This window comes from Alternaria alternata, assembly GCF_001642055.1.
Source record: "Alternaria alternata strain SRC1lrK2f unplaced genomic scaffold CC77scaffold_27, whole genome shotgun sequence".
Lineage (NCBI taxonomy): Eukaryota > Fungi > Ascomycota > Dothideomycetes > Pleosporales > Pleosporaceae > Alternaria > Alternaria alternata.
In genome coordinates, this window is record NW_017306216.1 from 234002 (window position 1) to 257057 (window position 23056).

General features: G+C 52.1%; 9 protein-coding genes across 9 annotated transcripts; 6 read left to right on the top strand and 3 right to left on the bottom strand.

Moving 5' to 3' along the window:
• Nucleotides 1–116: 116 nt before the first annotated feature.
• CC77DRAFT_1066391 (hypothetical protein) lies at nt 117–1590 on the bottom strand (the record flags this gene model as incomplete). The annotated part of the gene is made up of 2 exons (XM_018528896.1): nt 117–1173; nt 1238–1590. 2 exons carry the CDS (start codon nt 1588–1590, stop codon nt 117–119), a joined length of 1410 nt encoding a protein of 469 aa, XP_018380580.1.
• A 693-nt stretch (nt 1591–2283) lies between these two features.
• Nucleotides 2284–3411, top strand: CC77DRAFT_947391 (hypothetical protein; the record flags this gene model as incomplete). Its single annotated transcript, XM_018535138.1, has 3 exons — nt 2284–2533; nt 2590–3027; nt 3086–3411. The coding sequence occupies 3 exons, from the start codon at nt 2284–2286 to the stop codon at nt 3409–3411; spliced, it is 1014 nt and encodes a 337-aa protein (XP_018380581.1).
• A 15-nt stretch (nt 3412–3426) lies between these two features.
• CC77DRAFT_1025225 (DNA repair helicase) lies at nt 3427–6227 on the bottom strand. Its single transcript, XM_018526030.1, has 2 exons — nt 5197–6227; nt 3427–5145 (listed from the first exon to the last, which is right to left on the bottom strand). Exons 1-2 carry the CDS (start codon nt 6217–6219, stop codon nt 3538–3540), a joined length of 2631 nt encoding a protein of 876 aa, XP_018380582.1. The 5' UTR covers nt 6220–6227; the 3' UTR covers nt 3427–3537.
• Nucleotides 6228–6775: 548 nt separating this feature from the next.
• CC77DRAFT_482711 (peptide transporter-like protein PTR2) lies at nt 6776–8832 on the top strand. The gene has a single exon (XM_018531847.1). It carries the CDS (start codon nt 6912–6914, stop codon nt 8700–8702), a length of 1791 nt encoding a protein of 596 aa, XP_018380583.1. The 5' UTR covers nt 6776–6911; the 3' UTR covers nt 8703–8832.
• Nucleotides 8833–9282: 450 nt separating this feature from the next.
• Nucleotides 9283–11011, top strand: CC77DRAFT_482709 (MFS transporter). Its single transcript, XM_018531846.1, has one exon. The coding sequence runs from the start codon at nt 9437–9439 to the stop codon at nt 10952–10954; it is 1518 nt and encodes a 505-aa protein (XP_018380584.1). The 5' UTR covers nt 9283–9436; the 3' UTR covers nt 10955–11011.
• Nucleotides 11012–11858: 847 nt separating this feature from the next.
• CC77DRAFT_1035174 (hypothetical protein) lies at nt 11859–12383 on the bottom strand (the record flags this gene model as incomplete). The annotated part of the gene is made up of 1 exon (XM_018526921.1): nt 11859–12383. The coding sequence occupies one exon, from the start codon at nt 12381–12383 to the stop codon at nt 11859–11861; it is 525 nt and encodes a 174-aa protein (XP_018380585.1).
• A 959-nt stretch (nt 12384–13342) lies between these two features.
• CC77DRAFT_1066397 (putative hydrolase) lies at nt 13343–14417 on the top strand (the record flags this gene model as incomplete). Its single annotated transcript, XM_018528897.1, has 3 exons — nt 13343–13347; nt 13423–13439; nt 13498–14417. 3 exons carry the CDS (start codon nt 13343–13345, stop codon nt 14415–14417), a joined length of 942 nt encoding a protein of 313 aa, XP_018380586.1.
• Nucleotides 14418–15627: 1210 nt separating this feature from the next.
• Nucleotides 15628–16434, top strand: CC77DRAFT_896462 (HET-domain-containing protein; the record flags this gene model as incomplete). Its single annotated transcript, XM_018533535.1, has 1 exon — nt 15628–16434. A coding segment is annotated over one exon (807 nt), but the record flags the coding sequence as incomplete, so codon positions are not given.
• A 3173-nt stretch (nt 16435–19607) lies between these two features.
• CC77DRAFT_1013440 (putative secreted protein) lies at nt 19608–22859 on the top strand (the record flags this gene model as incomplete). The annotated part of the gene is made up of 3 exons (XM_018523836.1): nt 19608–20682; nt 20759–22644; nt 22815–22859. The coding sequence occupies 3 exons, from the start codon at nt 19608–19610 to the stop codon at nt 22857–22859; spliced, it is 3006 nt and encodes a 1001-aa protein (XP_018380588.1).
• Nucleotides 22860–23056: the final 197 nt, after the last annotated feature.

The window sequence follows — 23056 nt, forward strand, 5'->3', positions numbered from 1 at the left end:
CAGTCGCACCCTAGGCCAATCTTTTTTTTTTTTGGTTTGCTGTTCACCGTCGACGTCAGGTTCATCGACGATCTGCCTTTTGACAGGCTACCAACTACATACAATCATCCTCGTCCCTAAATCTTGCTATTCGTCCTCGTCGCTTCAACATCAAGAAGCCGTCTGAGGTTTTGACAAACAGCCTGTATATACGCCGGTCTCTTCTTCGCAGCCTCCGCAGCCTCATCCGGATCTGGCGACTTTTGTGCATTCACCAGGTCCAAACGGGCGTGCCCGAGCCAAGCGCGCGTTTTGGGTTCTGCATACCACTTCGCCGCATTGAGATACGTCTCGAGGTTCATGCCAAGGTAGTCTTGCGTTTCGTCTGGGTGGGGCACGACGGTGCAGAGTGTGTTCTTGACCTCGTCGTTATTGTAGGTGGCTTCGACGTGGCCGATGAAGGCGGCGCTGAAGACTTGTTGGCAGAAGCGGACGGCTTGCAGTGTGATGTGTCTGCCGTTGAAGACGGGCACGGGCTTGAGTCGTGCGAGCCCGTCGGCACTGCAGTCGATGTAGAGTGTATCCGGCACGGGTATGTACTTGCCTCCTTCGAGCGTAACCTCGTTTGCGGTAAGGCGGACGACGCGGCCTTGACGTACAATGTTTCCGATTTTTTGAATCTGCTCGAGTTCGGGGACGGACAGGGTTGCGCACTTGTACATGGTGGGCCAGACGTTCTTGTCAATCCGCATCATCTTCCCGCTGGCCTCGAGCCGGTAGAACAAGTCTTCTAGCGAGGAGGCATTCACGATGGCTTCGCCTTCTGCCTCGAACATCTGGGAATCATTTGCGGGGGACCATGAGGGCTGGAGGGTACTGCGGTTCATGCACCAGGAGTCACGGGGCATGATCCAGGAGATGTCTTTGGCATCAATTCCTTTTGAAAGTAGCCAGAGACAGGCGTCGATGCCAGTCTTTCCGGCCCCGACTACGGTATAGCTGCCGTAAGGTCGGGAAAGAGACACCAATCCGTTTGGTGCAATCAGATGCACGTCTTCTGCTACCTCATAAGGTGGTGGCCTCATCGCTGGCACCTCGACCTTCATGAATGTGGCATCCACAATACGCGTCTCTGGGCCGACCTGGACGGCCTTGTTCGTGATGATAGATTGGAATTTGCCCTCGCTCACGTACCTAAAGATCAGTGTACCAAGTCAGCATCAGTCTTACATGCATCTCGAACAGGGATAATACGTACTCATGCAAAGGGTAATACTCGACCCGTCCAGTTGGAAGAAACGTCTGCTGCATGACTCTGCTGAAATAGGAACAGACTCCGTCTCCCGTTGCCAGCTCGGACATGCCCTTGTTCCCGCCAATCTTGTCAATGTTCTTCTCGCCGGGGAATTCCTGAGAGTTGACGCCGTAGAAGGCTGATGGCTGGTGGAGGGTAACGTGAGGGTACGCAATCGTCCAGTGGCCTCCCGGTCGAGCGTAGCGGTCAACTATCGCTACTGTGGCTTTGGTGTCTGTGATCAGGGTATCGACAAAGGCCATGCCCATGGCTCCAGCGCCAATGACGAGGTAATCGGGGGTTATCGTGGTACTCATGCTGCCGGGTAGGAAGTTGTCTCGTCGTTTGGGTTGCGCGATGAGAGTGAAAAAAGAAACCCCTAGGAGAGAATGCGCATTGTATTTATGGTCAGCCTCCACCCGCCAAATTACTCTGTAACGATCCTGGACATGTCATTTTATCCGGTCTCCTCTGGGCAATACCTGCAAAACGATCAAATCCTAACTCTTTGTTGGTCGTCGTGTCTACGGTTGCTGACAAGATCGACGTATTGAAACCTTGGCGCATCCCGCGGACCCGGTGAGTTCAGGCATCAGTTGAGAGGCAGAGTGTAGATTAGTATTATATGCTCGCAAGCTCTGATGAACGGGGAGCATATTCGACCGTCCGAGAAGGTGTTCACTAATCTCGAACCAATGACCGTTGCACTACAAAGCGGGCCTCTCGCAATCCTACAGGCATACTCTCCTTCTTGTGTTGACTGATTCCAAGACTGGACATGTGTGCCGGAGAATGTAGCCGTGGACCGACTACGATTATCGCGTTGCGGAGGGCATGTACTCTTGGTTTTCGAGGCTACCCAGGTATCCAAACCCACTCGTCCCAGACCTCGGTCCAAGTACGTGCCCTCGCGTCGCGCTAATCCCCATGGGAGAAGCTCCGTCCAGGCTCTCCGCTCGCAACCCCACAAGCTCTGCGCCCCTCTGCGCGCGTCGTCGTCACCAAACCCAATGGCCCCCGATGTAGCCTCCATGACTTCGACGCCCTCGGCGCCCGCCCTGAAGCCCTCGCAGAAGCCTCTCTCAGGGCCCAACGTGCTCGAAGTCGTCTTCGGCTCGCTGCTCATCCAGCCCTGGTACCCGTCCTTCTACCCGGAAGAGCTCGTCGGGCGACGCGTCGAGCGGCTGTATGTATGCCAATGGTGCTTCAAGTATAGCAAGGAGCTGTTGGGCTTCATCGGGCACCTGGTAAGCTTTCCATGTTCCCTCTGCGCTGAGCATGGCAGACAAGCTAACGTGCCGAGCAATAATAGAAAGCATGTCCCCTCCGCAACACACCCCCGCCCGGCGTCAACGTCTACACAAAAGACAACTACTCCCTCTACGAGATTGACGGCGAAAAGCACAAGCTCTACGCGCAGAACCTGTCGCTCTTCGCCAAGCTTTTCCTCGATACCAAATCCGTCTTCTACGATGTCACAACTTTTCTATACTACCTCCTCGTCGCACATAATCCCACACCGGAGATTCCGAATACCGGTTTCGGCGACGATGCAGAGGCGAGTCGAGTTGGTGCGCAAGGGCAAGGGCAGGTCGTTGGCTTCTTCAGCAAGGAGAAGATGAGCTGGGATAACAATAATCTGGCGTGCATACTCGTGTTTCCGCCCTGGCAGAAGCAGGGGCTCGGGCAGATATTGATGGGAGCGAGCTATGAGATGAGTAGGCGAGAGGACAGGTTGGGCGGACCTGAGAAACGTATGCCCATCTTCTCCGTGCCGCGTTGAAGATATTATGCTAATATTCCTTGCCGCAGCGCTGTCGGACCTCGGTCGCATTGCGTACATCCATTACTGGTCGCAGACCCTTGCGCGCACGATCCTTACTTGCCCGTCGAAGAAGATTGTCACTGTACAGGATTTGCGGGAGAAGACGTACATTGTACCCGAGGACATCATCGCAACGCTGCAGACGATGGATGTGCTGGAGCAGAAGAAGAAGGGCGGTGCTGATGCTGTCATCAACAAGGCCAGGGTGCGGGCGTGGGCAGATACGCACAAGGTGGATCTGAAGGCCTGTCCCGTCGATCCCGATGCCTTTGTAGCGAGGGAGCAGAGTCGAAGTGTGAGCGAGGACACGTGAGGCACGTGAATGATGCAAGCCGGTGTGCGTGAGTGCTTGACACCCACAATTGAATATAATCCGGATGAGCTTCAGTAGCTCGCAAAAGGTTCTCTTCTTCTGATAAGTGTTACTCTCTCTCTCTCTCTACTTCTTACTCGCAAAGAAGCCATCCAACCTCGCCCCAACATCTCCCACGCTCAACCCCCCAGTCAAACTTCCCCTTATCCACTTGGGCAGCTTATCCTGAATCCGCTTACTCCCATACCGCCTATCCAACATCAATATACTCGCATAATCCCCTTTGTGTCTAATCGCCCTCCCCACACACTGATTCACCGCCCTCATACAAGCATTCTCGTAAAACTCGCGCGCAGCCGCCTTGCCATCCGACCCACCACTTTTGACCTGTTTCTGAGAGATGTACTGCATCTTGCTCTTCCACTCTGCAGAATGGGGATTGGGAAAGGGAAGGCCGACGACGACGACGCCCCGGCCGAGTGCGTCGCTGAAATTTATGCCTTCGGATAGTGTGCCGCCGATGACGGCGAAGAGGAGGGCGCCGCGGTGGTTCGGAGAAGAGGCAATGGCGGTGCTGTATGCTGTGAGGACGGAGGCTACGGCTGCTTCTTTGGTGGAGTGTGGTGGCTGTTGCTGGGTGGAAGAAGGTTGCTGTTGGCTGTTGCTGCGTTGCTCGAGGAAAGTGGGTTTTGTTGCGGTGAATGCGTCCCAAAAAGTCCGTGATGTTGAAGACGGCGATGACGACTTGATGCGCTTCCACGCTGCGACGCACGCGTCGAGGAAACCGTAGCTGGGGAAGAAGACGACGACACCATCAGGAATATGCTGTGCGAATGTTAAAATGGCATTCCCCAGGTCCAGCATCGTGGCTTCTTTGTTGCGGTTCTCAAAGGTAAAGTCAAAGTCTGCGCCGCTTGTGCCGCGGATAATGGGTAAGGCGAGGAGGTTCGACGGCGGTATGACGTGCCCGCAGGATAGCGTTGTGATCTTGGAGGGAGCGAGGTAGGAGAGTAGGTGTTGCTCGTAGTCGCTCATGGGAGACATGGTGCCGCCAGCTAGTACGATTGCTCTCGCTTCTTCGACAATGTCTTTGAAATGGTATGTTGGGTCGAGGAGCATGTATCGGAGTGTTGTTCCTGAGGCTTCTTCCTTGGAGAAGAAGAAGCGGCCTTCGCTGGATGGGTTCATCAAAGAGAGGAGGAAGGATTGTACGTGCATCAGGACTGGTACAGTGTGTCTGGGTCCGCTCTTGATTGACTTGGTTGTCGACGTCTGCACGCTCGCGTTCTCGGCTTGCTCAGCGAAGACGGTGTAGCCGTCGACTTTGCGTGCGAGCCTGCTTTCCTGGAGATATGTATTGAGCTTGTAGATATTGATTTGATCGACACCCTTCCCTGACATGATCGCAGCCATGTCTACCAGGCCGTCCACCGCCTTCGCGTTTCCATCGATTGACTGCAAGTACGCAATGATGGAGTCCAGTATGCGGACTGTCTGAGCAACATAGACGCGATTCTTTCCCTTGAGCTTGTTCCGGAACTTGTGGAGGTAGGCTGTCAGTTGGGCGCGCGCTTGTTGCACCTGTTCTAGTGTCACGGATACGGAGTAGATGCCAGCGATGGCGTCCATCAGGTTGTGTGCTTCATCGATGATGACGATGTGATTTTTGAGGGAGAGACCGAGGGCTTCGCGAGCAGTGCGCTGGAGGAGGAGGGGATACGGTAGTGTTACAATCTGTTGTTGTCAGTCCACGAGTCTATCGTAGAACCGGGATAGTCGACTCACCTCGCAGTACTTGGTCGCTGGTCTCGAAGCATAATAGGGACACACACCCAGCTTCTTCCCTAGGACGCCCAAGTCCTCGATATCTCTAATCTTCGCAAGCGCATGGTCCCGGAACTCATTGACCAACGGCTCGCTCTCCTTAGTCGGCATGTGTGGACAGCGGCTCTCGGTCTTGGTGTTTTGCTGTAGTTCGAGGCATCGTTCGTTGATCGCCGTGGCACTTCCGAGCTTATTGACTTTGCTGTTGATGCAGAGATTCTTCCTTGATCCGAGAGTGAGGTGCTTTACGTCTTCTACAAGTGTGTCTACCTCGCTGTCGTTTCTCTCTTCGTCTGGAGCGATGGCGGGCGGCATCTTGACGCGACCTAGCTCGCTGGAGAACTGCGTCAACTGTGAGTGCGTCCGAGAGCAGAAGAAGATCTTCGTCTCGTCAGGCGCTTCTCCGTCGTCGTCTTTCGATGCATCCGTGCTGTAACCGAGTGATGCCATCAATGCTTGGGTTTCCGCGGACAGCCCAGACTCATCAAACCCGCCTGCCCTCGCCCGCTTGTGCGACTCTTCATCGCTTTCGTAGTCGTCGAGCGCGAATTGTGCATCGCCGTCGTTTTCATCCTCAGCCACAGCGATCCTCTGCCTTTTGTATTTCGGCTCGCCGCTCTCGTAACGCTCTTTGGCGCGCTTCTCCTTCGCCTTGATCTTCGCAATGCGGTCATCCAAATCTTGCTTGCGCCTCAGCGCTTCCTGCTTCCGCTGCTTCTGGGCGTGTTCGATTATCCACGACGGCTCCTCGCTATTTGCCGCATCGACTGTAAATCCTTCCTCAAATGTCCGTCTTTTGTGATCGCGCAGCCACGTCAGCGAGCCGCAGATGAGGCTCAGCGTTTTGCCGGTTCCTGTCGGCGATTCGAAGATACCGACTTTGCCTTCTTCCAGGCATGTATAGACAGCACCCATGAGTTCATTTTGGATATCGTATGGTGTGTATGGATGGTGGAAGTCTCGCTGCTCATTGGTGTTGTGCATTGTGCCGTGGTGTCGAACAAGTGGGATAACGCGACATTGGGACGCGTCGCGTGGATGGGAACGGGTGTTCACGTGGTGTATCTAGCGCCACAAGCCTGGTAATGGGACGCAATCGCTTGTTCTCTGCACCACGAACGCATCTTGAATACTACTGCAAGGCAAATCATCGCCTCCTATGTACCGGTGCCGTAAGTTATAAGTTGACATGTTTTCAATGTCCAGTCCAGTCGACAAAGCATATTTTCCAAATCCATTCCACTGTAGCAGAATGCGGCATAGAGAGCCGCAAGTTGAAGGCTATTCACGCTGCTCGTACAAACTCACAAGTCACGTCCAAGTCTTGCGTGTTGCTGCCCTTCAACGACGGTTGGGAAATCTGGCGGTGCAAGGTGGGGGCTATTCAGCGACCAATCAGGCCTAGATCGGACGCGAGCACCGTCTCACCTTCCCGAACGCGTGGCTTTATCTCCAATGCCATCTATCACTTCAAACCTACCGCCTCTCTAGCAATGTCCGCAAGAACACAATCTCCCTACATGTTGACCATGTTGTGAGCGACGCGCGGGCAAAAGCTGGCAGCAAAAGGTCTCGATTGCTGCATCAGGCTGGTACCAGCTGGGCGCGAGCAGGATAAGCCAGCAGGCGACGGCAACCATCACCACTGATATCTCAAACAAATAATCTAATCTACGATGTTTTCATCTCGGCGACAGGACCATGAAGAATTGGGCGCATACACGACTGTCGCACAGACCGAGGCTGCAGGTGTCGACCCTACCCCCACAGAAGATGTACCGTTCGAAGCTCCCATTCACATTGGCTCCATACCAACAGCAGAAGACATGCTCTTTCTTCCGCGTGTCGCAGACACACTCCCACATGGCGCTTTTCTAGTAGCGATTGTCGAGCTCTGCGAGCGCTTCGCTTACTACGGACTTTCTGGGCCATTCCAGAATTACATCGCAAATGACTACGATGATCCCAACGGTCTACCTGGCGCTCTCGGTCTGAAACAGAGTGGTGCGACGGCGATGACAAACTTCTTCCAATTTTGGTGTTACCTCACACCTTTGTTCGGGGCTGTTGTTGCAGACCAGTACCTTGGCAAGTATGCTACGATCAAGTGGTTCAGCCTAGTGTATATGGTCGGTATCGGCATTCTCTTCGTTACCAGCTTACCGTGGGCCATTAAAGGTGGAGCTGCATACCCCGGACTCGTTGTCGCCATGCTGGTCATCGGTCTTGGTACCGGCGGCATCAAGAGCAACGTATCGCCACTGATCGCGGAGCAAGTACGATCCAACAAACCCTTTGTCAAAACTTTGACGAGCGGCAAGCGGGTTATTGTTGATCCAGAGATCACGGTGCAGAGGATATACATGATCTTTTACATGTGCATCAACGTTGGTTCCATATCCGCCATAGCAACAACGATGCTTGAGCTACACGTGGGCTTTTGGAGTGCCTATCTCTTACCACTGGTCATGTTCTGCGTGGGGTATGTTATACTGGTCCGGGGAAGGAAGCAGTACATCATCAAACCACCACAGGGCGGTGTGATTGCTAATTGCTTCCGCGCCTTGTACATCGCCGCAAGAAACGGTGGAGACCTCAACAAAGCGAAAGCCTCCGCTCAGGGTCACGACCGAAGCAGATCGAAAGTGACGTGGGATGATAAGTTCATTGACGAGTTGAAGACTGCGTTAGTGGCGTGTAAAGTCTTCTTGTTCTTCCCGATCTATTGGCTCTCGTACTCGCAAATGCTGAACAATTTCGTTTCACAGGCTGGTCAGATGGAGTTGCATGGCCTACCGAACGACATTCTTCCCAATATTGACCCAGTTACCATTATCGTGCTCATTCCGATCATGGACCGCCTCATCTACCCATTCGTCCGCACAAGGCTACACATTGCGTTGATGCCGATTACGCGCATCTCTCTCGGCTTTCTGATGGCTGCGCTTGCAATGTTGTATGCTGGAGCTCTCCAATCCAAGATCTACGCAGCACCACCTTGTTACTTTAGTCCATCGAATTGCAACGCGGGAAAGATCAGCGAGGGAAGGTTCCAACCAAACGAAGTCCACGTCGCCTGGCAAGCCCCAGCGTATGTTTTGATCGCTCTGAGTGAGATCCTCGCAAGCGTCACCGGATTAGAGCTAGCATATGCAAAGGCACCGGAGAACATGAAGAGCTTCATCATGAGTCTCTTCTTGCTCATGAGCGCCGGTGGAAGCGCATTGGGTATCTTGATTGCTCCGCTGGCAAAAGATCCGCATTTGCAGTGGCTGTACTTTGGCCTAGCAACTATTGCCGCTATGGCTGGCATAGTGTTCTATCGCATGTTCAAGGACGTTGATGACAGTCCCGTCGAGAAGTTGGAGGATGCTGGAGAGTATGAGTTGACCGGAAGCGCGGGCGCCGACGACGACGGGTATTACAGCGAAGATGCTGACATTGTTCGCGGCTCACAACGCGCATGAGTCATAGTAGCCAAGGAATGGATTTGTCCTCGAATCGTCTCCCAACGGTGAGGTACCTGAATGGTGCAGAGCGCTGAAGTTCGCTTCATCGTGCATAATCGTTGGCTATCGCTCAAGCGATGTAGGTCCATTGGGGTGCTAAGCAAGCATCTCGATTATACTGCCGGGCTACGGAGTTGGACCAAGATGTGTAAGCCGAAAAGGATGATGGAAGCTATGCAATTCATCTCGGTTGTGTGTGGAGACAAAGGACAAGCATGGTCAAGATTCGAGGCGCCGCAACTCGTCGAAGGGGTGCCGAAGTCGTGCTCCGTTATTCCCGGGATCGATTAACCACGCCGATCCTCCACACTGCACCTTGCTTGTCGCGTGGCGCCGCGAACTTCGAACATTATGTTCGATCGTTACTTGTGTACATTTGCTCATGATATCGCTGTACCTATCTTATAAATTACAGCTCTGCATCATGCCGGCTCAATCGCAGACCTTACGTCATACCCCCCTTCCAACATTTGATGACGTTGTGAGTTCGTGCTAGTGTCGCGCTCGCGGCTTTCCGCACGCGATTTGCTTTTCGGGACGACAAGCTCTTACAAACCAAGCTCGGCCGAAGCCATTTCATCATTAGTTCGGCGGTGTAGCTTCAATACTTGTATGGAGACGCAAGACCAAGTCGCGGAAACGGCTTGGTCCTGTTCGTACTCCCTTTCCCCATCCTCGGCAACGTCCCCACAATGGAGAAGCTTGAACGTTTCTTGTCGCGACCGACGGCGAAGCCATACAAGACGAGCGACATCGAGGCCTCCGAAGAAATCCACCTCAATGACGAAGGCCTTCTTGAGTTTGGCCCCAATGACATCGAGAACCCCAAGAACTGGTCGACTGCACGAAGATGGTACATTACCGTGGTCTCGGTCATCCTGGTTGTGAACGCCACGTTCGCGTCCTCCAGTCCATCTGGCACGTTGGAGTCTCTCTCGACTGACCTGCATGTCTCCACCGAGGCTGCCGGTCTTGTCATCACTCTATTCCTTCTGGGCTACTGTGCCGGTCCCCTAGTTTTTGCTCCGCTTTCGGAATTCTTCGGTCGCAGGTACATCTTCTACGTCACATTTACTCTGTATCTGGCTTTCAACTTCCTCTGCGCCTTCACGCCGAACTTTGGTGGGCTTTTGGTAGGCCGCTTCTTGACGGGTACGTTTGCAAGTGCTCCTCTCTCCAATGCGCCAGGCGTGTTGGCAGATATCTGGGGACCTCTCGAACGCGGAAATGCGATGGCTGCCTTCTCCATGATGACTTTTGTCGGTCCAGCACTTGGACCTGTTATATCGGGCTTTTTGGAATTGAAGAAGGACTGGCGATGGTGCTTCTACGTGCTTCTCTGGTTGGGTGGCGTCACCGAGCTGCTGATGTTTACGATTCCTGAGACATTGCCTACGATTGTGCTGCGCAACAAAGCCAAGCGCATAAGAGCGTTGAAGATACCTGGGTATGAGGATGTCAAGGCGCCAGTTGAGATTACAGACAGGACCCTTGCAGGCATGTTCCGTGTTTCTCTTACTCGGCCTTGGAAAATCCTCGTCGATCCGATTTCGTTCGCCGTCGCCGTCTACCTTGCGGTCGTATACGCCCTGCTGTACATGCTCTTCACCATCTACCCCATCGTCTTCCAACAACGACGAGGCTGGAACTCGGGCGTTGGCGAGTTGCCGCTCCTTGGGACTGCCATCGGTGCCGTCATCGGCGGTGCCATCATCTTTGCAAACACAGCCAGGGATAAGAAGAAGGCGCAATCGGGCCACAAGGGCGTTCCGGAAGACCGTCTCCCCGTGGCTATGCTTGGCGGCGTCATGTTCCCCATTACCATGTTCTGGTTCGCCTGGTCTGGCGAGTACAATAGCGTGCACTGGATCGTTCCTACCCTCGCTGGTGTTTTCCTCTCCACGTCCATCCTGCTCATCTTCGTCGCGTATCTCAATTATCTCACAGACACGTACCTCATGTATGCTGCGAGTGCGTTGGCAGCCAACACGGTTGTGCGCTCGGCTGCAGGGGCTGCTGCGCCTCTGTTTACACAGTACATGTTTGATGCTCTTGGTGTGGGCGGTGGCGGGTCGCTCATTGCTGGCGTGGCTTGTCTGCTTGCGCCTATTCCGTTTGTGTTTTACAAGTATGGTGGACCGATTAGGGAACGGTCGAAGTTTGCGCCTACTCCTGCTAAAAGCGAAGAGCCGAATGCGTCAAAGTCGTAGAATCACCTCTCTTGGTAGTAGGTAGACGATAAATAGAAATATTGTCTAATTTCGAAGCTGTGGTCATTGCGTGCCTTGAGTTGCGGTAATGTTGCTATCGTTCCGGATATGGCGCTCTAGTGTGCCGAAGTTGAAGGTTGGAGGTTCTCCGAGGATACGGTCGCAATTTTGGCAGCCATCGGTGAAGGTTGTTATACTGACGCTACATGCAGATGTTATTACGATATTGTCTCCGTACCGCGGCCATGAATGGTAAGCAAGAAGATACTTATGCGACCTACTGTTGTTGGGTCAGGGTTGGTGCAAAGTCGCAGTTGAAGCCCACGTAAGTAGACAAGTACTTGTGCGAAAAGATTAGAAAGAGTCCGAATGGCTAGATCTAACAATCCAGCTTCTTAAACTCTTGAACCTGGGAAGAAGTGGTCCCGGAGGCTGAGGAGGCATGTCCAATGCGCAAGGTAGCGGCAATCAGCTCGCCGTGTCACGAGGAGTTTTGTACAGTGTAGCGAGTCGCTGTAGCTGAGGAAGGTTGAAGGTGGACGATTAACTTGTTGATGTATTGGAACATGCGCACGCGTCAAAGTCCTTGCCTCCGGTTCAGATCGGCGCGAATTTCCAGCATGTTCGCCCATTAAAGTTCAACCGCTGCAACATTGAACGGCATCAACGTTGATATCGTTACGTCCGTAACCATATCACCTGGTCTAGTGCGGCTCATGCCGGGGCCATCCACAACGCCGATAGCATGCTAGCCAAGCTCCCGCAAAGGTGATTGGCTGACAGAATTGTCCAGACCAATCTGGAATCACGCATGTATGTCAGAGCCATGGGTTATGGGATAGATATCTAGTGCCTAGAAGCAACAGAGTCTAATCATTTGGGATAACGGGTCTATCGATTGTGGCTACGGCTTTGGCGCGTTCTTAGGATCCATCCGAGGGTTTACAACAGCTGGACCAAGTACTCTCTCCCTTAGTTTCCATCCCGTCTCCGTCATCACCAGCCGATCATAATGCATGTTATAGATCCAGATCTGGGGCAAGTCCCCGTCTGATTCGATAAAAGATCCTTCTTTTCCTTTGAGCTGTGTCTCAAAAACCGACGGCCAGGCATATCGTATGCACTGTTCATGATAACGGACAGTCACACCACCCGTCTCTTCGTCGCGTTCGACAATGTGATTGGTCGCATGGCGACTGACGCCCGGGATGATGTAGGGATATGTGGTGTTGAAGAACGCTCGCATTTCATCGACACCAGTGACTGTTCCGTGCCAGTGTCTCAAGACAACGCCTTCGGCCGCTTGAGCAAGAATCTCTTCGACTTGGAATTGCTCCATGATGAGGTTGTTTCGGTTGACGAAATCGATTGCTGAGCTGCGTTCTTCAGCTGTAACGTCCGAGGAAACATGGGGCTTGACTGGGGGCATGGCAAGTGTGGGAGTGATTGGGACAGACATGGCAGTTCGAAGTAGTTCTTGTGAGAGATGATGCGATATGAGAAGGAGAGCGTAAGGGACGTGAGCTTTAATAGCACGCAATCTAGCTCAGACATGGAGTCAGATTGATGATAACCTGCGTATCGTGACTCTGATCCGTGATTACAAACGATCAAGTGTCAGATGAGCTATAGATACGTGCGAACAGGAAGCCGGTCTTTCTGATGTCGATGCGCGTTCAATCTTTGTTTGATACTAACGAACACGTTAGACGTACAAGGAGGCCTGGTTGATATCAACATGGTTATTGACATGTGCGTTACAGGATGGTGTGATGAGATGGCTGTGATTTTGTTCCGCTGTAGCTCATGTGGGTCGCCGTGGTACCGTGTGTTACGCGCGTAACAAGGGTCCATTGCCGTCCTCCGCTTTACCTAAGTCAATGGCGTTAGCGAGTTCATTTCGGGTTATCCAAAGGGCCGATCAAAGATATCTCCGCCCTTACGGGTGAACTTTAGTCATCTCGGAGAAATGGTCCGTCCTCTATCTATTGGTTTGTTTAGGCAGATGTTGAAGATCATCGTGCTAGCGTTGATCTTGTGTAAAGAATCACTCACCGCATCTAGTCGGTCTATCTTCTCGAAGATTACGGATGATGCACGTCGATACATTCAAACTTCTGACATACAGTCCCAGTAGAGCCTGGTTTCTCTTTTGGTTTCGGTACTTCTAAAACCTTCGTTCCAACGAACCGTACATTACCAAACTGATCAGCACACTGTTATCGCCTGCAAGCCAGACAGTACTGCAGCTGATTGTTGTTATGAATCATCCGACTTCTGGGCGAAAGCAACATCCCTGTGCGACTCATTCAGTTCAATGTCTTAGTTCAGGATGGATGAACCCATCGCCGACGCGGCCGAATAATGTCGATATAAGAACCATCGATCATGCCGTTCATCTTCATCATCAACTAAGCCACTCCATCACATCGAATCAACTTGACCTCTTTGCACAAATAGAAGCATAGTAGCTGCAACGTTCCGAGTAAGTTCATCCGCTGAATCTTTGGCCCCGGGACAAATCTGATCACAATGAGTCGCAGTGTCTTCGCAACCTCCTGCCGCAGCCGATCAGCCACCCCTTGGGGAGCAGAAATACGTCAATAACGCTGGTGTTACCATCCACTACCGAAAGTACGCTCATAGAGAGCCGTCCGCACCATACATTCTCTTTCAACACGGCTTTCCCGACCAGGAAACAACCTGGAATGACTACCAGATCCCGGTCTTTTCCCGCCACTACAATATTATCACTCCCACCCTTCGCGGCTTTCCTCCAAGCGATATCCCACCAGATACATCCGACTACACTGGAACAGCCTATGCGACCGACATGCTCGCTATCCTCAACCAGGAAAATGTCACAAGCGTGTATCTAATCGGCCATGACTTTGGAGGCGGCTTGGTGCAAGGATTCACACAGGCTTTCCCTGACAGAGTCAAAGCGCTGATTATCATAAATGCGCCGATAATGCCCACCTTCCTACCTCTACTTTCCTATGATGCCGAAGCACAGGAGTACGCCCGCTACACAATCCCATACTACAGCTACGTTCCCGGTCAACCGAAAAACATCCCCACTATTGTTAAAACCATTCGCGATCCAGTCTACCGCCGCAAGATCGCAGACTATCTCGATCGCTCGCCTATTCACGGCATGCTCAACTTCTATAAGAACAACTACCCTGGCCCCACGTACGGTCAGGACCTCACTACTGCCTTGAATATAACAAAGGAGACCTGGACCCAGCGCGTTCCCACCATGGTACTCTGGGGCGAGGAGGATGATTACTTCAGCCCTAAGACTATTGATGGGCTGCAAGGCTGGTTTCAATTCGGAGTTAGGCTCGTTACGTTGCCAAAGTCGGGTCATTGGCCGTTCAGAGATCAGTGGAAGAGAACAAATGGGGAAATTTCTAGCTTTTTGGCCATTGCCGACAACATCGAAGAGGACATCTTGTAGGATGAATGAGTTGATGGTGACTAGTGTGGTTAGGGTTGTACGGTTGTATGAGAAGTACAGTGGGCCGGATTGGCCTGTCGGGGTAATAGAAGCATGACTTGGTAGGATTCATATGGACCATGTCAAGTACGATTTCCATTCTCCGACCCGAAGTGCGTACAGGAGTAATAACAGAAATATACGCTCCACCACTTGAACGGCTTCTTTGTCATCTATAAGCCGACAATAGGCACGTCTTATCGCGCATTATAGCTTTGCTCAGGGCCCTGATGAAGTGCATGTGCGTGGTAAATGCGCGCGTAAGGAGCCGATTGAGGTTAGCGCATTATCACAACGTGGACGCCTTACCCCGCTCATGATCTTCTTGCTGACCTTCCATCTTGCATTCACAGTATCTCTCCTATTTTCAGTAGATATACAGCATTCTTGTTGTCACCCGAGCGCTCCGGAGAGGCTTCAGAGCCATGGAATCGTGTGATAGCACTATCTCTTGGGACGGTATCCTTTGCAACCGCTGTCGCTACTTATTTGACAGCCATGTCGTGCGCGTGGCCCACGAGCGAAACTTATGCCGCGAGAAGAAGCAAGACGAAGATCCGAATCTACTTCTAAAGTCACGAGGACCTGGTAACCAAGATGATGTGTGGTGGCATGATATCCCATCGCTTCGACGATGTGCCACACGCTGTTGTAAGCTCTGTGAAATCGGTCTAAGCCGGTTGAATGCCAAGGATCTACTCGACATGGAGGCAATGCAGACCATGTTATCTGCGTCGATTTCAGCACACAAGGGTGAAACACTCATGTTCCATGTGCGGTGGCCAGAAATAGACTCCACAACAAAAGCCGCAGCGAGATCTGGGTGGCTGGAGGATGGATATAATGCTACCGTATTTTTCATGTGGATACAGAATGATGCAGGTGAGATATCGTCAATTTGTCTTCTCATCACCGCTGATCATCCGCCATAGACCACAGAGCACTACACGCACATGAGGTATCGAGTCCCTCAACAGCTTCGGCCCAAACCTTTGGACAGATAGCTAGTTGGATACGTTCTTGCAAATCTCATGCATTGTGTAACAATGGATCGATCTTGCGTCAGCAGAACATTGACACCAGACCAACGAGACTTCTGCAGCTTTCAAACGGCGATGGCCAGCCGATGGTCAAACTCGTGCACACTGCTGGGATCAATGTTGAAAACCTTTCATATGTAACCCTAAGTCACTGTTGGGGACAAACACTCCAAGCCAGGTTGACGACTGACCTTGTCGATGATTACACACTGGGGATTCCGTGGAAACATCTAACCCCGACTTTCCAAGATGCGATAGTCACTTCGCTGAAGCTCGGGATGTACTACATCTGGATTGACGCCCTCTGTATCATCCAAGATGACGAAGAAGACTGGAGTCGCGAAGCCGTTCGAATGACTGGGGTTTATCTCAATTCTTACCTTAACATCTTTGCAGATGCATCCCGTGATGGCGCTGGGGGCCTTTTTCGACGGCGTAATCCGATAGCCTGTCAATCTTTCATCGTGCCTCACTGGAAAGGTCACTCACAGCGCTGCGCCTCCATATTCTATACCGATAGATGGTTCAGGGATATCCAATCCAGCCCACTTTCGAAACGAGCGTGGACAGTTCAAGAGATGTTTTTGGCACCAAGGGCACTTCATTTTGCAACAGAGGTAGTGCACTGGGAATGTATGGAACTCTGTACTACAGAAAGTTTGCCAACTCTTCTCAACATTATTCCGGAATCGAACATCATCATTCGCAAGTCGGCGTTAAGATACGACCTACCGGAGCAAGACAGGGCACAGGTGCTATACGACGCCTGGTATCGGCTTGTGATTGCATACTCGGGTGGGACTTTGACGTTCACGTCTGACCGCATAATCGCCATTGCTGGTTTGGCTGGTATCTTTTGCCGCCTCTTGGGGCTTTCCGAAGGCGACTATCTGTGCGGAATATGGCGTCCTCAACTTGAACACGACTTAATGTGGAAACGAAATGGGCACTGCTGGGCGTCTAACCATACGAGATTATCGGATTTGCCATCTTGGTCATGGCTCTCCATGTGTGCAGAAACATGGATCTGTTCTGGATGGAATTGGGGTCAAAGAGAAGATGATGATTTGACCACTGCCGAAGTCGTGCATGCCTCGACTACGCCTGTCCAGACTGCATTTGGGCCAGTATCTTCTGGCAAGGTAGCATTACGGGTGTTTCTCTGTCAATGCACTATACGTAGAGAAGAGTACACACATGGTGGAGACTACATGCGCCGGGTGATCCCCCTATACTCTGGTGAATCTGATTATGATTATTCCATGGATCTCGATGGGTCGACGTTGCGCGAGGAAGAGCATTTCGAGATTTGCACAGATGACGATGGTGATCAGCTTGTCAACAAAACGGTGTACTTGATGTTGGGACGAGCTCGAGATCCAGAGTGCGACAAGTCAGTCGCGCGTATTAAAGATCGCGAACCGTAAGATACTGCACCTACTTTCCTACTGAGCTGACATACCATATAGAGTGTCAAGAGTGCCATCAAATGATTTCACTATTCTAGACGGCCTGAGCTATGAATGCCTGGTCCTCGAGGAGTTCGGCCAGTCATGCCAATTTCGTCGCCTGGGCTATGTCAAGTTCGAGCCATCACCTTACATGTTCGACAAGCTTTCCGTTGACCGATTTGTCAAACTCCGCGCCCATGTACGCGACCTCGTCCGTAAGCAGTTCGTACATGGCAAACTACCAGACAGCGTGTGCGGTGTTCCAGATCAAACAGGCAGATATACGGTTACGCTGGTCTGATCATGTGCCACTCGTTCCTTCTCCTGTCGATAGTCAAATTGCTGATACTTATCTGGACGAGATATGCCTAGGTACACAGGCATGCGGACACACAAACAAACCCACCAATCGATTGTCCAGTGCATCTAATGTATCACATGTACGAATGCGTGCAGCAATCTCGATGAACATTGCAGGCGCTGCACTTTCATGGATAGACAAACGGGTCGCGTTTGGGCTGTATATATGCGATTACGATACTCGGATGGGACTTCGCCGGTCGAGCTCAATTACGCTTCACTTTCACTGGGAACGTGACTATGAGTATCACGACGCGCTTGGAACTTGCGTTGATCTCGATCAACTCCATGTCACACACCCGAAACGACCAGAGAGGCGAGGATTCGTGTGACAGATACTTCTTCGTTCATCGTCAAAGCTGGGCTTGACTTAGCTGCCGAAAGACGTGACGGTCATCTGTGAGGGTGCGAATGACTCTGCTATCGACATGAACCGAAACGTGCCTTGTTCTTCGTATCTGAAAGATGAACGGGGTTGCAATTCTTTGCATCGCGCTTTGGGAAGCACTAGCGATCTCATTGGCTGACATTGAAAGCCCCACATTCTGCCAAGCCCTCCCGGCTTCGGGCACAGTCCTGTCTGGTTGAGCCTTCGACATATTGCATACCTCTGACTTTCGGTTCTATCAAAGCATCGCTCGCACAGCAACGTCTATCATGTGGGACTCTCGAAATACGTTCATGATGACTTCATCGCCAGTCTATATCCTTGCTGGTACGCGGTGGCAGAACGATTGAGTTGGTTGGGACTGAGATGGGAGGGACACAAAGCTACTGGCGAAGAACACACCTCCATCCACTCATGATGCCATCAATCCGCCGCCACTGAATTTCATGACCAATGCCGACGTATAATTTTCAAGACGCGCAGTTGGTCTGATGAGAGGTGTGACGTCACTCGCGATCATCGTGATGACAGCGCTGCTCGACGGTCACAGCGCTCTGCAGCTCCTCAGTGTCTCGATATCGCCATCCGTCTTACGAATCGGCACAGGGGAGGTAGTATCCAACCTGCCTCTGCGTAGCTAATGTAGCGACTAGAGTACTAAGAACCAAACTGCGCACGAATCGGAGCCCCATCGACAGAGCGTTTCTTCCAGCCGCATCTTTCACGGACTGTCGTCCAACATCAACCGTGATCTGCATACAGACCTTTAGTTTTGCAATCTTGTAGCCTCATCCAGACTCCTGGTTTTGGACTAGATTAGGCCGATATACTTCACTGTCGAGAACAGCAGCACGCTTGCATTGGTCGCTGCTCATCGATGGAAGCTTGCAAGTGCTGAGCGGTGGATCACAACCAGATGCACTTACCAAAAAGCGCGTCGCCTCGTCCGAACATATCACGGCTGTTATCGCTGGGCAAGTGAGGTGCTCGATAGCTATCATTGATAGAACTTACTAATATACTATAGGCAGCAATTATGCGTCGTCACATCATGGTGCACGGTGAGTATGCACGACGACGCTATATGTCTGATCTCCTTGATCAAAACTTGGGCAAAATAGCCTGAGACTGGCTCCTAGTACCTGCGCTGGACTACACCCCTCACTAGACTACGTACGATCGAATGTCACAGCGCCAATCGTAAGCCGCTCGCCTTTCGTCGACACATTGCTGGATTATGGATGGCACATGGAAGCAACTCATGGCAATTATCGACAATGCGTCCTCGCGCCAAAATGTGATGACGGGAATACTGCACAACAAGTTGCGCGCGGCGATGCGGTCCTCAAGGATCGTCAGACGGGCAAAGTGCGGCTATAGGTATGATCAATACCATGGCTCGCAATACCAATTGAGAATGTTGCCGATTGCATCGCGGACATCGATGCATCGAATTTCAGACGCCTCTAGTCACACCCCATCGCCAAGCTCCAGTGATAAGACGCTGTGCGGATCTGCGCCGGCAGAACCGCGGGAGTTATCTGCCCCTTTCCCCTCAATTCCACTTGATCTGCCGAAACTGGAGTCGTGGCTCTTGGAATTGCGCGGTGTGATGCATAATTCGCATGCCAAGGATGATCCATACAAAGAATCTGTGGGGTAAAATCTGGGGTTAATGCAAGTTGCTGACAATCGCCACCCGCCATGGCGCAAAAGCTCGAACAAAAGGTCGGCGTCGCTCGCCATCTGCCCGAACCGTTCGCATACTCGCGACATCAATATCTGAGGAAAACTCCCTCCGCATCGACTGCGTTCGCGTTGAAGATGTATAAAGCGTACTGCCAGACTGTTTCTGTTGGATATAGTAAGTCGCCAGAGCCAAGAGTGTCAGATCTAAATCCAAGAACTTATTATGCAAATAATATCTGTCTTGGCCGCCGCCGTCTTCACGCTATTACCGAATCTTGTCGCGGCGCAGAACTCGACCGTCAAAGTCGTTCGGCTCAGCGTGGACGGCCGTTACGACCAGCCCTTGGATCTTGAGAGCCGCCGTCCAACTCTTAGCTGGCAGACTGTTCAAACAACCCAATGCACCGAAGTTGTCTGCCCAGGCGACCGACAGACTGCGTACGAAGTTCAAGTCGCCACATCCGAACACGATCTGAGTACGGACCAGCTACGATGGGGCCCTGGGAAGCAGAGTGGCTCAAGTCAGTCGGTGCATATGGACTGTGAGCTTGGTTCGCGTGATACACTCTTCTGGCGTGTGCGTGTCTGGGACGCCCTCGGTCAACCTTCAGCCTGGTCGGAGGCTTCATCTTGGTCCGTAGGGCTGCTCAACAAGTCAGACTGGGGTGGAGCTCGTTGGATTGAGTATCCTGACCGTGACCCAAGCCAACCCCTCCCGCTATTCACCCGCCGCTTCGATGTACCCAGCGGCAAGGGCATTGTCGGCGCTCGTCTATATCTGTCAGGGGTGGGGATGCATCTTGCCTCTGTAAATGGCAAGGCCGTCACCAACGAAGTGCTAGCACCAGGCTACTCGAACTATCAACTTTCCAGCGAATATCGCACATACGATATCAGACCACTGCTTCAAACCGGCGCGAACGCTATTGGGGTAAAACTGGGCAATGGACCAGCCTACGTTCGTTGGAACATCACGAATGCAGCTGTTGGTCGGAATGCGCCCTACGCCTGGTGGCAGAGCCAGCTTAAAAGCGATGGAAACCTGCTTGAGGCTACTACGATAGGAAGCACCAGTGTGCGCTTGAACAACGCAACTGGATATCATGTGCAAGGCAGTATCAATATCGACACGGGTGGAGGCGGTGACAGGCTTGAGTCGCGTGTCATAACCGCCATCAATACTACTCAACAGACTATCAGCTTTTCGCCACCTCTAGAGCTTGAACATGCTGTGGGTGCGAGAGTCACCGGTTCGGGCAACAATGTTGCAGCTAGTGATCCGTCTGCTGGTGCCGCAGGTATGCCTCAATCTGAATACATAAGTGGTGTTCGATGGGTTGACTAACTTGACTATAATAACTCCGCGCCTTATAGGTCGTCTTGAGATCACTTATGATGATGGCAGCAAAGACCTCATCGTGACCGACAGGTCCTGGCGTACTACGCTCGGTCCATTGGTTACCGACGCTTGGTACTCTGGCTCCGATTTCGACGCTCGTAGGATAATAGATGACTGGGATCGTCCCGGGCCTCAGCAAAACTCGTCTCAATGGATCTCAGCTGGCATTGCACCTTCACCCAACCTGGCAACAAGACTCGTCGCTCGTGCAGCCGAACCAGTCAGGGTCATGGAATATCTCGAGCCTGTATCGATATCAAACCCTTTCAACGGAACTTGGGTTTTTGATTTTGGCCAAAACATCGCGGGTTTTCCTGTACTTAGGCTTCCGCAAATGCCAGCAGGCATCATCATCAGAATGGTGGCTGCTGAGTCTCTCAATGCGAATGGCACTATCAACCAGGAGTCCTTGGGTATCGGAAACCGAGGCACTGACGTCTTCAACACCTACACCACTTCTGGACGTGCTGGAGGCGAAACCTGGCACCCAGACTTCAATTACTTCGCTATGCAATGGGTGCAAGTGACCGGCCTGCCTGACGGATTTCGTCCAAGTGCCGACCTCATGACAGGCGCCCGTGTGCAAGCTGATGTACCAGTCGCTGGCACTTTCCGTTCGTCCAGCTCGCTTCTCAATCGGCTCCACAATATGTCGCGTTACTCCATCGCGAGCAATGTCATATCGGTGATCACTGATTGTCCTGGTCGTGAGAAGCTCTCATACCCAGCCGATTACACCATGCCCATGGGTGCTATTCATCGAAATGTCCACATCAACGCCTTCCTGCGTACAAACATGCGACATCTGGTAGAAGCGCAGTCTATCGCAAACACCTCCATGGCAGGTAATGTGGCCTTGAAAGCACCTGTATATGACTGGGGCTACTCTGGACGATTTGGAGACGAGATCAATTGGGGTAATGCTATCGTGCTTGTACCTTCTTACTTGTACGATCTATATGGCGATACAACAGTCATGAACATGTACTACAAGCAGATGACTGACTTTGTACGATATTTGCAGCGCGAAAAGGTGCGGAACAACATTGTCGATGCTGCGCTTGCCGATTGGGTTGAAGACGACTCAAGGACGTCAGGTCGCATCACTGGTACCTGGGGCTACTACATAACGATCAACGCCATGGCACGCATGGCCAATCTTACTGGGCATGTAGATGATGCTGTACAGTATGAGCGTCTGGCCTTGGAGATTCGAGTGGCTTTCAACGCTGCTTTCTACAACACTGCTACCGGTCGTTACACCAGCCTTGGAAATAACTCTATTGTGAACGCTACGCAGGCTGCGCAAGCTCTCGCTTTAGATGCTGGTCTTGTACCTGAAGAACATCGACAGCAAGTTCTAGACGCGCTGGTTGAACTCACATATGAATATCCTTCGCAGGATGGACTTGGACCACATCTGAGCGGTGGAACGATTAGTATGGGGCCAATAGTAAGGGCCCTCTCCGCCGGAGGCCGCGATGACATACTATGGGAAACGCTACAGCAAACCGATCAGCCTAGCTACGGCTACTTCTTGGCATCTACCACGGAGAATCCACAAGGTCTCTCGACCATGCCTGAGCGTTGGACACGTGAGGATTCCAAGAACCATATGATCCTTGCTCAGATTGAAGAATGGCTCCACGCTGGTATCGCTGGAATACAACCCGGTGCTCTTACGACGGTCAGCAAGTCATGGGGCGAGGGACTTGTTTTCCAGCCAAAGCTCGTTGGCGATGTTCAGTGGGCAGAAGGTACCTACCAGACTATCTGGGGAGAGGCACGGAGTGCTTGGAATAGGACGACTGATGGAGCTTTTACTCTGACGGTCACAGTGCCTGCAAATGTGGTGGCGGAGGTTCGTCTGCCGGCTGGCTGCACTGTTGTGGAAGTTTCGCAGCGTGCTGCATCTAAGGGTGTTGGTAATAACTCTACGGTGTTCACAGTGCCTTCTGGCACACATACGTTTCATAGTAGACTAGAGGTCTAGCTTGGGGCGTCTAGGTGATCTAATCTGAATATCCATAGTATTACGGTCTGAATGCTTCTGGTGACGGAGATCCGCAAGGATGATCACACGCCAACTGCGATTGGTGGCTTTTTCGCCCCACCCGCGGAGCCGTCGCCCACGGTGATCAACATCAAAGATCGCAAGCACCCCTCACACGGATGAAGGCGCGCCCAGGTTCATGCGAAATCGCAATGATCCTGAAGTGACTCAGCAGCTTGTGAAATGGCGCGTGAAATGTCGATGTCAATATCGAGATGAC